We start from the raw sequence: 15,543 nt of genomic DNA on the forward strand, positions 1-15,543 counted from the left end.
TTAGCGCCATCTGATTTCCACCTTTTTGGACCATTTAAAGAAGCTTTAAGGGGATGAAGATTTTCATGCGATGATGATGTGAAAGCAGCGGTGCATCAGTGGCTATGCTCTCAACCAAAAAAATTTTTTGCTGATGGCATTAAAAAGTTCAATGTACGACACTGGGGGAAAAATGCATCGGAAGGTGACTGTATAAAAAATTGATGCCAATTGTTTTTGAAATTCTTAATAAATAGTTTTTAAAAGTGTGGAAACTTTTTGAAGAACCTTTGTAGGAGTGTCAGACTGGTTCTGGTGGACCAAACACTAATTTGTCATTTATATTTACATTTCATTTTCATGGGTGGGGGTGCGGTTTCACCAAGCAACACTGGGCGCAAGGCAGGAATACCCTGGACAGAGTAGTGATCCATCACAGGACTTCACAGTATTTATTTTTGTCAGTTAACAAAATACAAAATGAATGAACAAAATCTAATCAATATTTGCTGTGATCACCCTTTGCCTTCCAAATAGCATCAACTCTTGTAGGTACACTTACACACAGTTTTTGAGGGAACTCGGCAGGGAGGTTGATCCAAACATCTTGAAGAACTAACCACAGACTGGCGACAGAAATGGAGATTCAAAGAGGAAACCCAACTTCATATTAATGGTCATGGTTTATCCAAGAATATCTAACAAGCTCACAATCAGATGACTTCCCCCAGACATAGCCAATTATGGCCAATTAATAGTGGTGAATGAAAATGGCTTAGAATAATATAACAGCATTTCAGGATATGCAGCTTTATCTTGTTGTTCTGTCTTTTTATCTGCTAAAATGTGACTGTAAGTAAACGAAGTCTGAGTAACCAATAAAACCAGTGATCTTGTTCAAAGATGCTTTTGATTAAACCAATCAGCAGTACATTTAAAATGATTCCCCTCAACACACACTTGCAGAAATAGACGTACTGAAATGCACCTTTTCTTGCCTCTACACTTAAATTGTGAATGTTCACCTGGGAAAGTTCATATAAGGTACATCAATGTATTATGTACCTTTAATTAGTTAACATATACTTTTTTTTATTAAAAAATTGAAGAATTTGCAGTTTGGTATTCTAAAGGGTAAGTCTTCAGTAATGTTTGTTTGTGTATTTTTACATTAGTAACCATGCAGGAGTTTAATTATTAAAATTACTAAAAATATTGATGGGGACAATTCCTCACAGCACTTGTTACAATTCACTGCTGAGATTTCGAGCACTTGACTTCAAATCCTAGGTGGTGTTGTTGACTTGGCTGAGCATTCAAACAGGCACAGTTGGCTGGGTAGACCTAGGTGCTGCTGTCTGGAAATACTAGTGGTGTATTCACATAGTTTATGGTAAGTGTCTCTATACATGATGCGGCTCTCTGTGAGACTCCACCAGTTGTAGTTCAGTAACCAGGAAATAGGAGGCCATGCCAAAGTATAAATAACCCTTATAGAACTGTTCACAATACCCATTTATTCAACCCAAAACACCTGTTCCCACCATTTTTCACAATAATTGAAATGCACATGTTCCAATGATTTATTCACAGGGTAAGAACAGAAATAACAGCAACAAATATTTAAATTCCAAGACTACAATGGCATGCATATCCCTCACAAGTGTATGTGAAAAGTCAGTAAGCACTTTAGTGTGAGGGTGGCTAAGTGGGTAGCACTGTTGCCTCACAGCGAGAAGGTCCTGGGTTCGGTCCCCAGGTTCGATCGGGGCGGTCCGGGTCATTTCTGTGTGGAGTTTGCATGTTCTCCCCGTGTTCGAGTGTTTCCTCCGGGTGCTCCGGTTTCCTCCCACAGTCCATGCAAGTGAGGTGAACTGGAGATACTGAATCGTCCATGACTGTGTTCGATATAACCTTGTGAACTGATGAATCTTGTGTAATGAGTAACTACTGTTCCTGGCATGAATGTAACCAAAAGTGTAAAACATGACGTTAAAATCCTAATAAACAAACTTCAGTGTGAGCCAAGTTTGTAGTATCACCAGTTAGGAATGGCTGGCCATCAGGGCTAAATCTAAACATACTTAAAAACTCCTTAAATATTTGGATCAACCCACTTTTCGTGACGAAAGGCATTTATGTCTAATAATGGATGCCAGTTGTTTATAATCTGTGACCCGTCCCTACTGTGCCAGTCAGACCTGAGAGACCAGTCACACCGCCACGGGATTCCGTCACCGCAGCTTCCCAATGCGCATGCGCGAGACGTTGCTACGGGACTAGTGAAGGCGGGTGCTCGCACCTGTTTATACCTGAGGAGAGAAAATGTCCGCTTTCGATAATAATCCATTTGCGGACCCAGTTGATGTCAATCCATTTCAGGTAAAAGTTTAATACCTAATATTTATAACATTGTTATTCGATTCGGTTAGTTAGTTTATGAGTGAGAAGTTAGCTGAGCGAAACCTGTCTGGTTGGTTGTTTTGAGCCCACTGAGACTGACAGGCAGTGAGCCAATCAAATTCGAGAATACAGTATCTTAACCAATAGTGAGCTGGGGCGGGTCAGGGAAATTCAGGTACGTTTTACTGAAACATGAGACTCATTTTGAATATAAACACAATAAAGCATTTTAGTTGTAACACTATGAATCTATAACTTTCACTTCTTTGTGAATTGTATAAAACTACTTCTGAAGTATGTTTTCGTTTTATCTCTGCTGATCAGTGTCATGATCCATACACCTGATACCGGTGTGTGAGGTGGATCTTCTTTCACACAGTGAGTGAGTGTAAGTGTACATTATTAAACCGATTAGGAACAAATTAAACCCAAATAAGCATGTAAAAAGTAAATCGAATCATATTTATCTGAGGACATATTTATTTTCTACGGAGCCCCTAAGGTGACAACCCCTAAAAAAAAAATTAATGCGTGGCCATGCCTTATTAACTCGTGGGAACGAGATCATTAAGTCGTGGCCACCACTTAATAAGGCGTGGGAACGAGATAAATAAGTATCATAGATGATCACACCATATTCAACTGTTTCAACCTTTTTAAGTCGTGGCCACGATCTCATTCCCACTCCTTACTATGTCGTGGCCACGACTTAAAAAGGTTGAAACAGTTGAATATGGTGTGATCATCTATGGCCATGTACATGAATTCCCTACAGCATATATTCGATCCTGTATGATTTGTGTAAGCTGTGAAAATAAAAGGATCTTGTTACCACACCTTATTAAGTGGTGGCCACGACTTAACTATCTCGTTCCCACGCCTTATTAAGTGGTGGCCACGACTTAACTATCTCGTTCCCACGCCTTATTAAGTGGTGGCCACGATTTAACTATCTCGTCCCCACGCCTTATTAAGTGGTGGCCACGACTTAATTATCTCATTCCCACAAGTTAATAAGGCGTGGCCACGCATTATTATTTTTTTGGGGGGATGTCACCTTAGGGGCTCCGTAACGTTCTGCAACTTCGCCTGTGTGAGAAACTGCGCCGCTGGAACCCAGGCTGCCTTCTCCCAAAGTTTGGGTGCCATTTTTAATCGATTCGATCTTTAATCGAGTTTTGATTTAAAAATCAACTGAAAACAACCTTTAGCAATTAGAATTGATTGTGCAGTGTAACCTTGTAACTCGACGTCCCCTAAACTCGAAACCTTTGAAATCTTTGAAATTTGTACCTTTGAAATCGACGTTTCCCTTAAACTCGATGTTGGTGCGACTGCAACTTTGCTCAGAGCTCGGCTTAAACGGTTCGGTAAAACGTCAATAAAGTGCGAATATGAGACGAATCTGCATTAGTGTGGAATAACCATCAAATTCACTCTGAACGCATCCACATGTATCTGTGTTTAGATGAATTTTACTCCTGTTTCACTTTTAGACTTGTGTTGTAGCTCGGGGTGCTGAGAAATTGGGGGAATCAGCTTTTCCAAGAGAGTCTGATCGCTTATCATTTTTAACACTTTTAACGCTTATCTTAAAAAAAAAGAGAAGTTTTGTGCACTGCAACACTCCAAATTAAATAACGGCAAATCCGGCTCAAAAGCGATTTTGTCACTTCTTGTATGAATGTGCCCTTACTGACCTTAAGGAATATGGTATTCCAAAATCAAGCATCTCCATGATTTAGAAGCACAGGGAAACAATTAAGAAGTAAAAGTAAAGTGCAGGTTTTATTGTATTTCAGTGTTTTTTTTATATATTATACTTGTGTTATTTTAAGTGTTTAAGTGTCAAAAACAACCCCATTATTTTACAAGCCTAAAATATATGCAGTTCCACAGGACCATGGAACACAGGTTTCCCATGCATCCTTATGCGAAAAATACCTCGAAACTCAACGCCTTTACAGTACATAGTTTAGAGATGAACATGTTTGCATCTGTCAAGGCCCACAATTTGAACTGTACTGCCTGGACCGAAACCAAGCACAGAAGACCAACGAACCGCCCGTGGCACATCTGGTATAGTGGGTACTGCATAACAACATGAGTCCTTTGTTTCTGGGTTTGATCCTGTGGTCACACATTTGGCCCTTTTCCCCCATCTCAGCATGGGTTTCTCTATAACATTTTATGCATGTTAGCAGCAAGCTACTTGAGGTGGTCCTATATTTCAGTCAAAAAATAAAGCCATATTAAAATCAGGCATTTCAAACCTTTCAGACTTCTTGTTTTTATATTGTGATGTTTAACAAAATATTCTATCCGACAGGATCCCTCAGTGACTCAGGTGACCGGCACGGACACCATAGAGGAGTACAATCCGTTCTCAGCCAGAACCTTGGTAGGCCTGACACAATTAAAACTATACACACTGTGAGGATACTGAATCACATCTTCAAATGTAGCACTTCTAACAGGGGCTGAACATCACTGTTTGTAATGACGATATGGTAAAGGGCTGCTGGATGCAAATGAGCCATCTAAGCAATTATGTTTTATTGTGTACTGTGTGCATAGTATTCAAAATTATGCAGGCATGTCTTACTAAGGTTACATCAAGTGTGGGTTGTCAATGGAACTCATTATGGTAATTTGTTCATATTATGCAGTTCTAACCTTTCAGAAAATATGCAAATAAACTTTGCTTCGAGGAATTTTTCAGCATTTTTCAATCCCTATAAATTCAATTTTATGGTCAAAAGTATGTGGACATGCAGCTCAGGTGGCACAGCGGTAAAAACACACGCTAGTGCACCAGAGCTGGGATTTTGAATACATCGTATCAAGTCAGCTTGATTAATCTTAAGATCCGATTAGTTCTGGGTATTGGCAGATAACTCAGACCTTTATTGTCAGTATTATATATAAAACTAAAATGCAGTTGACTAGCACTGAATAATTTACACTGAACTGATTTTTTAAGTAAGTACAGGAACTGAATGGATGAATAAATTCTCTGTTTCTCCCTCATTTTAAAGGATAATCTTAATGGAGTTACCATACCCATCTCAGCCTCCACTCAACCTGCTGTGTTGCACCCTACAGTGGTACCCAGTCCTCAGGTCAGTCCAGTATAGTGTGCATGCAGACAATTATACAAACCTCATTTCCAGAAAAGTTGGGATACTTTCTAAAATGCAATAAAAACTGAATTCACTTGAACCTTCATTTATCAAAAAAATTGTGTTTTTAATGACGAACTTAATTCTGTGTGTAAAATATAAACACATTTAGAAATTGATGCCTGCAGGATACTCAAAGGAAGCTGGAATGCAGGTATGTCTGTGGGAAATCTGTAGCTACGGATATATTCAGTATGTTGTGTATTTGAATCCCACAGGCTACGGCTGCAGCTGCACAGGCTGAGCTTCTGAAGCAGCAGGCAGAGTTGGAGAGGAAAGCAGCCGAACTGGAACGCAAAGAACAGGAACTCCAGAACAGAGATAGAGACACGACAGGCAGGGGTACGGTTGAACACATGCATTCTTCTGATATATGCTGGGTAAAGAGTGGCATAAAAACTGTCTTTTCATTCCAGGAAAAGAAAACAACTGGCCTCCTCTGCCAAGGTTTTTCCCAATAAAGCCTTGCTTCTACCAGGATTTTAATGAAGAAATCCCTCCTGAATTCCAACGAGTGTGCAAGATGCTGTACTACCTCTGGATGTGTAAGTGTTTATAGCATAATTAGTCATAATTTAACCAAATATTCTATTTTTAAATACATGTTGATGTATTCTTTTATAGCAAGAATATTCAGTAGTCAGTTTAGTTTCTGCTTAAGAGCTACAAACAGGTGGCAAATTAAAGGAAAACATTATTAACGTCTGTGACTCGTATAAGGATTCACAGTAAACCTGTTTCACCTTGATTTTGCATCAGAATGACAGGAGGAAAGATCTAAAGAAAATTAGGACCAATAAACTCAACCACTGTTCTAGATAAATCAGTCAAGCACAGCAGAGGAACACTGCTCATCAAATCTCTATCATGCTGAATACTGCATAATTTATATTACCAAATGCACTTATGGTAACCTGTCAGAATGCTTTTTTAATGGCGATGGAAGAAGGAGAGGGAGAGGAGGAAGGTAGAAGCATAAAAAAAAAACAAGAAAGGAAAAATAAGAAAAGAATGGAGGGAAGACAAAAGAGGATGTAATAAAAAGCAAACATGGATGAAAGAAAAGGAAAGACAAATAGAATGCAAAAATGAAGAATGAAAGGATATAAAAGAAGACAGGAAAATAAGGACATTCAGAAAAGGAAAAGAACTGAGAAGAGGAAACAATTGAAATTAAAAAGAGGTGGAAAGAAAATGAGGGAATAAAGAAGACTAATGAAAAAATAAAAGTAAGAAAAGAACAAGGAATATATGGACATAGAGATTGAGGAAGGAAAGAAGACAAAAAAGGGGGAAAGACTTTTCAATAAATACTGCTTGTTAGTGAACATCAGTAACAAAATATTTCGACCTCTGACCTTATGACCTTATGTGATGCATATTTCACTTGCCTGCGTTGCTACTAACAGCCGTTGAAGAGAAACATGTGACAGTCTGGCTGAACTTTTTGCTCTAGATCACTGTGTGACACTCTTCCTGAACCTGCTGGCATGTCTGGTTTATTTTACTGCCAACACTGCGGGTGGCGTTGACTTCGGCCTCTCCATCCTTTGGTTTATTCTTTTCACTCCTGGTGCTTTCATCTGTTGGTACCGACCAGTATACAAGGCCTTCAGGTGAGCTTTACCTAATCATTGCTGTCTGACTATGATGATGTGTTCACACTATAAGACCAAAAATATGTCAACACCACTTCTTTAATTATTGAGTTCAGGTGAATCAGACAGGTATTGGGAAGGCACTTTCTGTTACAGCATGTTCCATAAAGATATGGTTTACTGAGTTTGGTAGTGAGTTGGCCTGCGTAATGCCCTGACTGAAATTCCAATTAGTTGGAACATCCATCAAATGACTTTTCTTTTCCAAAATCAGTGCCTTATTTCAAAAAAATACTCTGGATTAAAGTGGCAAAAATTACCACAGAAAGCACTCAAATTTTGTTGAAAGCTTTTATAGGACATTTTATATATTATTTTGTGTCTGTGTTTGTGTGTGTGATGTGGAGGGGCTTCATATTAATAACCATGGTTTTGAAAAGGGATATCAGTCAAGCTATATAATGTATTTCTGTTTAGAATAGAAAACTGAGCATCAGTTGGCTCATTGTTGGGTGTAAAATGAAAGAAAAATGAATAATGTGTATTTCTTTGTCTTGTGTTCCTAACAGATCAGACAGCTCCTTCAGTTTCTTTTTTTATTTCTTTATTTTTGCCTTCCAAGTAATAGTGTACATCATTCAGTCTGTAGGCATCCCGCGCTGGGGAAACAGGTTAGTTCATTTACTGTGACATTTGTACTAATTGATTATTTGTGCATTTATTAATTAGCATGTGCTTGTACTGGGGATTTTATAAAATTTTTAAATATATGCATTTCATTGTGGGTTTTCTGTGCATTAATACTGTATAGTTGGTATCCAGTGTTTAAATGCAGTATTGCTAAATGCTAGTATTAGTCTTTTTTTTAAATTAACTTTTGTACAGTGCGATAGTGGCAGCAAAGCTCTGTATGTAATCATGTTTACATTTGTTTGTTTACATAGTGGTTGGATCATCTCCATCTCTATGATCAGAACCAATCTTGCAGTTGCCGTCTTCATGCTGGTTGTGGCTGGTTTCTTTACTGTGAATGCAGTACTGGCTGTTATGCTGCTGAAAATGGTAGGTCAAGTAGGATAATTCACAGTGTAGACTTTTATTCAGTTTATGTATTATTTATTAATGTTCTGACTCTGGTGTAAATCTTACCCCGTGGACTGATTCAGGGATTTGTTCCACAGGTTCACTCTAAGTACAGGAGAACAGAGGCGAGTTTTGAGAAGGCACAACAGGAGTTTTCTCTGGGTGTTATTAGCAACAGAACCTTTCAAACTGCTGCCACTACTGCTGCCTCCTCCGCCTTCCAGTAACCCTTTATCATTCATCTGCCCTTATTTTGAACTGATCTAGTTACTAAAGGAACATTATAAGCTTATTTTTCAGGTCAGCAGAGGTGAGTTGAATAGCAGAATTTTGTTTTTCCATTTTTACCATTCGCGGGTCCAGTTCCACCAGGAAACACTGAGCAATGGAATCTCACATTACTTCCACTTTACAAGCCCATGGTATCAAATAAAGTAACATTTAGAATTCAGCTTTAGAAAAATAACAATGCACAGAGGGGACGAATCTGTATTTAAAATAAAAACCTTTAACAAAATGTGCCACCTCATCTCTGATGGCTGCTGGAGGCAAACCCTAAGATCAGATTGTGATTTTGATTTATAATAATGCACATAAAATTACAAGCTGTTCTCCATTTTTAGCTCTTGAAATAAATTTGTTCCCTTAAAATTTGCAGGCTGCTGATAAAACCCACTGTTTCTGTTAGTGTGGATCAGAATGTTTTTGCACAGTTTTGCTGAGTGGGATGGTTTGATTTTAGAAACAGACATTATTTAACTTAAATAAACTTGCCAATAGTGAAGATTAGCAAAATATACCCATTGTAATACATTTTAAATATATTTAAGTTGTGTGTGTATACGTGTGTGTGTATGTAGATGTTAATGGAAATGTTTAGAAATCTGTTTTGTGGATGTATGGTGAAGGTAAATGGTGATAAAAACAGGTCATGCTCTGTCGATTTTATGCAATATACTTTAGCATGTCAGGGTATTGTGCTGAAGTTTGTGCTGTGTTAGTTCTACAGTGCTTTTATCACAGTGTGTATTTAAGACGTCTGATTTCTTTGTTATATTGTTACTGATTGCTGTGGAACTTCATTTTAGAACTAAATACGAACTTGTTTATGTTAGAGATATTACATTCTTGCACATTTATTAATTTAAATCTCTTTTCAGTGTTCCCAAACAATTACATATGAACAAAGTCGTCTATATGGAACTTAATACTGTTTATTGATTTTAATGTGGAATGGGGAATGTCATGTTACAGATGTGTTATTTAATGTTCTACCAAACCCATGCTGACTGTTTAAAGTTCTCTTCATGTACTTAAAGATTTATATCTAACAGTACATTAATCAGATGGAAAATAAAACTGGTTGGGTGTTTTCTATTATTATTAATTCTAGTGTATTATTCTATTAAGTATTATTATAATATTGTTATTTTTTATTGTATCATACCCACTGAATTCAACAAAGAAACAAACATTCATTCAATCATTTTGTGTTTGGAGCTTTCCCGGAAACACTAGGTGCGGGGCAGGAATACACCCTTTACAGAGCACAGGGCATCACACATTAACCTATTTTTTAAGGGGGTTGTTGATGGGATTGGTTAAAAATCAGTAACTCACAAAACCTCAGGGTACACCTTCGAGCACCGACTGATAATTATTATTTCATACTTTTACCCAGCAGTGGGCAGTGTTGCCCTTGCATTTGTAGTCATATTTTCTGTAACAGAACTTATAACAAAATCTATTTTACAGATCATAAGCTTTATTCTGTCTATCTATTTATTCTGGGTAATTTCTCATTCTGTTCTGTATTAAGTCTACAACTCTATTAGGGTTATTTATCCCTGTATTAATGGGTGGAAGCACCCACTTAGGGCTATATAAAAGAAATTTTGGGGCGGCACCCCGAGTGTCTTTGCATATATACACTTAGCCAGTGCCACCATGCCACCCACTCCTTTGGCTCCAGCTCTGATTCTAGAATACATTTCTTTCATTTGCTACATTAGGGCAGCATAAAGGCATCTTCCAGGGTAAAGGGGAATATATGTTAGCATATTACATAAAATCGTATGTCAATACTTTTACCTAGATTTATTGTATCTGCTTCACAGTTTAGTAATGCATCTGTCATGTTTCAGCACAAGAATGCTCCCATGAACCTACAAGCTTTGTGTGGAAGAACTTGAGTTGATTCTGCTTTTAAATTGATGCTGTTTGTGAGTTGATGAAAGATATTTAAGTGTTGGGTGTCCACAAACCTTTGGTCAAATTCTGTATGTACACGGTATTGGCACAGGTTTATCATGAAACTGTAAATAAGCATAGTGTATTTACAGGCTTGCTTACATCAGCCAATGGTAAGTGCTGGTTGAGTTTTGAGCATGGTAGTAATTGTTATATGGAAAATATGGACAGGATATGGAAAATAGTCAATCAGCACCATCACCAAGCTACGATTGATGAAAGCCTGTAAATTAGCTTTGTCTTCAAGAGGCATAAATTAGAGATTAGTAAGACTGAGCAGTTTCTTCAGACGTTTGATCTTATTGGATTCTGGCAATTTAAGATTATTACACAATTCCACTTTTACAGTTTACAGTTGACCAGATAAGCTCTGACAATGCAGAAAATTGTCATGTTAACAATGGAGTCCCTCATGGCTTATTCTACTGTCAGTGTTTGTCTATGGAAGGTATATGACAGTATTCTTGATTGTATTCTCTTTTTTAGGAGTGAGTGTGACTAAAATAGCCACACACAGACAGAACATCATGTTTGCTTGCTGTATGCTCTGGATTCATGCAGTGTATTTTGTCTGTGATTCATTCCCACATGAGTTTACCTTAGAAAAACCCAAAGCTGACAGGATTGCCTTAATGAAAGATTTAGCCATTAGTCTAGTTGTGTCAGATTTGTTTTCCACCTACTCAAGCCTCTCGTTGTTTATTTATTTAAGTAGAGAAAGACTTTATACATTTATACCATGTGCATCTGTCTCAGAGCTTCAAAACCCTTTACATCAAACACTCAGGAATATTAAACTACCAGACTGGGAATTCACGCAGGACTGAAGGTCTTTCATAAAAGTGCAGTTTGTTCATTCAATTTGTTAATTAGACAGTGTAGAAAGTGTGAGTGATTTCCAGCCATTACTCAATAATGACTTTAATCATGAATTAATTAAACTCATTTATAAGTCATTCCAAGCCTCTTCATTCAAATTACTTCCTTTATCTCTCAGACACTCTTTGAAAACACTCTCAGAAAAGCAGATTTTTGGCTGATTTAATCGTCAGGGGCATGTGCTCTTTGAGAGATGCTTAAAGGAAATGTAAATACAAACCTTTAGTTAATATGTGTGGTTAAATGGAACAGAAAAAGCAAATCACTTATAGAAAGCAAGCACCCTTACATCTAAGGTTTTGTGTCTTTACTGTCAAGGATTCACACAAGCCTAACAGTATCATGTGCCATTTTAGCCACTGGATGGGCTTGTAAAGCACACCACCATTGGACTTTGGAGTGATGAATCGTTGTTCTTGAAAATCATTGTTTTCTTTGTTTCTGTGCAGGTTTCTTCAAGGTCCCTTAGTTTTTCGAAAAACCCAACCTTTCAAAAACATGCAGAGAGTGGACTGACTAATGTACATATGCCATAACATTAAAACCACCTCCTTGTTTTTACACTCACTGTCAATTTTATCAGCTCCACTTACCATATAGAAGCACTTTGTAGTTCTACAATTACTGACTATAGTCCATCTATTTCTCTACATACTTTGTTAGCCCGCTTTCATGCTGTTCTTCAATGGTCAGGACTCTCCCAGGACCACTACAGAGCAGGTATTATTTGGGTGGTGGATCATTCTCAGCACTGCAGTGACACTGACGTGGTGGTGGTGTGTTAGTGTGTGTTGTGCTGGTATGAGTGGATCAGACACAGCAGTGCTGATGGAGTTTTTAAACACCTCACTGTCACTGCTGGACTGAGAATAGCCCACCAACCAAAAATATCCAGCCAACAGCTCCCCATGGGTAGTGTCCTGTGCCCACTGATGAAGGTCTAGAAGATGACCAACTCAAACAGCAGCAATAGATGAGCGATCGTCTCTGACTTTACATCTACAAGGTGGACCAACTAGGTAGGAGTGTCTAAAAGAGTGGACAGTGAGAGGACACGGTATTTAAAAACTCCAGCAGCGCTGCTGTGTCTAATCCACTCATGTCAGTGTCACTGCAGTGCTGAAAATGATCCACCACCTAAATAATGCCTGCTCTGTGGTGGTCCTGTGGGGGTCCTGACCATTGAAGAACAGGGTGAAAGCAGGCTAAAAAAGCATGCAGAGAAACATGGACTACAGTCAGTAATTGTAGAACTACAAAGTGCTCCTATATGGTAAGTGGAGCTGATAAAATGGACAGTGAGTGTAGAAACAAGGAGGTGGTTTTAATGTTTTGGCTGATCTGTGTATATGTACTATGTATAAATCTATTATGTGTACACAGATGTATAATGTATACAGATACCTGCTGTCCTGCCAATCCATATCTGGAGCTGAATAAACAATCATGGCTATTAGATAAGTACATATCTGTCCATCAAGAGGGATGTGTGGGTTCTGCCCATAGGAACATCTTCTAAAAGCTTTGGCAGAAATGTGCAGTAAATAGACAGACTGGTGCTTTACATGCTATTTAAATCGAAAAAAATCTGATAATCATGAGTACATAGCTGGCATCTGTTTTTTTATATATATGTTTGTCTTTGTCTCATATCAGCTTTGTAGATTCAGTCAGTATTGAATGCTCGTGCTGGCTGCCCTGTGTCATCCACCGCTATTACCTCTGCTCCCCAGCCGAGGCTGAAATCAAACGAATCAGATACTCATCATGCCCAATCCAAATTTATTATCTGACAATGTGCTGTGCTTGAGATTCCTTTGGTGCTCTGGAGCATTAAGAATTCATTGAATGATTATTCTGCTCCTCGTTTAATGCAGTGCTATGCTCGGCATGCAAAAGAAACAGTAGGCTTTCTATCCCTGATAAAGCGGGTGGCATGGATGTGCCCTCGAATGCTGTGAGCTCTCGGAATAAAAAGAGACCTGTAATAAACAGAAGCAGGGTTTTGCTTAGCATTCATCTACACCAGGGACAGCAAGGTGGACGGCCAGCTTCACTGCATTTCGTGCTCTGAATCTGAAGTGCACTCGTAGGAGGAATCTCTTGCTTTTAATTATGCATATAGTGGAAGACGAGCAAGTGGCCTGGTCTCTGTGAGGAAGAGTGAATAAGTAAAAGTGTAAGGAGCTGTTTCAGCATGCACTTACTCTAGTGGCTTACTTTAAAGTGTTGTTACAAATGGTGTATCAAACTTAATCACTTTGGTTAATGGTAGTAATGCAGATCTAGGCTGCGTGTTTTAGAATGTTTAGGTCTCATAGTATAAATATGTATATTCACTACATGGCCACATGTATGTTGACATTCATTGCATTCAACAGCATGAGTATAAACATGGAGCACCCTTTGCTTTACTGCTATAATGGTTAAACATTTTACTTTCATTAAGCCACAAGAGTAAAGTCTACTAATGTTAAGCAATAAGTCCTGGCTTGCAGTTGGCATTTTAATTCATCCCAAAGCTGGCTAGGGTCTCTACATCCCTATCTAATGATTCCACACCATTTCTAACCAACAACAGGAAAGATCACTCTCTAACTTATTGCCACCAGTTTGGAAACCAAGCTTTAAAATTATCCTTCACTGGAGCAAGTGGCACATCATGCAGTTTGGTATGTGAATTCAGTTACTAAGTTTTGGGAGATGGTACCCCAGATGGTAAATCCAGTACCCCATGATTCTGGTTGTTGTGGGGAACCCACAATAACTGCACTAACAGTGTCTAAATGTATTTAATAGTTTGAACTTTAGACTTGCTCCTGGTTTGATCTGTACTCGACCTGCCTTGCACTGACAGTTGGTCTTGACTGCAACCCTATTTCTGATCCTATTGGTAGCCCACAGAGTTCATTCATTATAGAAAATTACACTCAGCACTGCACATTTGTTTCCTCACTATGGTTACAGGTATAGAGAAAGTCTAACAGGCATGATATATATAACCCTGCAGGTGGTACATGCATGTGAATAAATGCTGGCTTCTGAGACGGAGGTGCGATGAGGGTCAGTGATGTGCCATCCATCATAGCCAGCCCCAACTATAATAGCTCCCCATGCACTCGTTGCATTGTTTTAAATGCCCAGCCGCAGCACCCAGGCAATGCAATTACCCTGTTTAAGAAAGACTGTCTACAAGCAAGTAACAAATGCCCCACACACTATAATTACATTGCTAGGAGAAGCTTGATGGAGAACTCCAAAATTATGTTTCTTCACTGGATCGATTTCTTTTAGACTGGTGTAATTTGAATTAAGCTGGTGGCACCGGGAGACAGAAAGGCATAATAAAAGAGATTAAATATTCATCAGATTGCCCTGGCTGCTTCTCCAGCTGACAATAATGAATGTTATTTTCGAAACAAGATTATTAATTAAATATACAAAGCATTTGCAATCAGCTTTATTGTTGTGTACAGGGTGAATAGAGATTGTTTTTCTTTCTCTGCATAAAAATGTTTGTAATGTAATGTAAGAACTACTGCTGCCAGCTTTCACAGCTTCTCTACACCCTAAGTCGTCCTTCCATTAATACTGTTGAATTTTTCATTAACTGGGTAATAAAGTTATGGTTCAGAGAATGAACATTTTCATGTATACTTTTTAGTCACAATTTAATCCAATTTAAAATTGCTTGTGCAGATTGTTTTTATGGAGGTAAGTGTTAAGTATGAATAAATCCACATCTAAGGATTAAACCAATTCAAGCGATATGTCTTTTTTGTCTCCATCTGATTGAACAGAAGTAGGACACACTGGCCAGGTGAAAAACAGCAGGGAAAGACCAGTTCTGACCTCTGGCTGGTTTTGCCGCCTGGCCGACACACATTTCAGGTGTTGAGACACAGAGGGAGCTGAGGATGGCAGATGGGGAGGACATGACCTGAACCCACAGGGACAGCTGGACAGCTCACTACTCTCTCTACCCCTCACACCTGTTACACATTGTGTCCAATTTATTCCACACCTCGGGCTTACCGCTGCACATACATCAAAACAAGTTTACTGCTTAATCATCTACCTTCCTAACTGAGATTCACAGTGTAGTATTTCAGTTTGAGTGTTGGATTTGGATACTTGGAGATAAATTTACCAGATGAGACCTGGAAGGC

At 38.5% G+C, this 15,543-nt stretch overlaps 1 protein-coding gene across 1 annotated transcript; it reads left to right on the top strand.

Annotated features, from left to right (window-relative positions):
* Positions 1–2,267: 2,267 nt before the first annotated feature.
* scamp2l (secretory carrier membrane protein 2, like) lies at positions 2,268–9,632 on the top strand. Its single transcript, XM_063012577.1, has 9 exons — positions 2,268–2,361; positions 4,712–4,783; positions 5,421–5,504; positions 5,783–5,906; positions 5,981–6,109; positions 7,021–7,180; positions 7,732–7,833; positions 8,107–8,224; positions 8,344–9,632. The coding sequence occupies exons 1-9, from the start codon at positions 2,305–2,307 to the stop codon at positions 8,470–8,472; spliced, it is 975 nt and encodes a 324-aa protein (XP_062868647.1). The 5' UTR covers positions 2,268–2,304; the 3' UTR covers positions 8,473–9,632.
* Positions 9,633–15,543: the final 5,911 nt, after the last annotated feature.

Source organism: Trichomycterus rosablanca, chromosome 17 (genome assembly GCF_030014385.1).
Source record: "Trichomycterus rosablanca isolate fTriRos1 chromosome 17, fTriRos1.hap1, whole genome shotgun sequence".
Taxonomy (NCBI): Eukaryota; Metazoa; Chordata; class Actinopteri; order Siluriformes; family Trichomycteridae; genus Trichomycterus; species Trichomycterus rosablanca.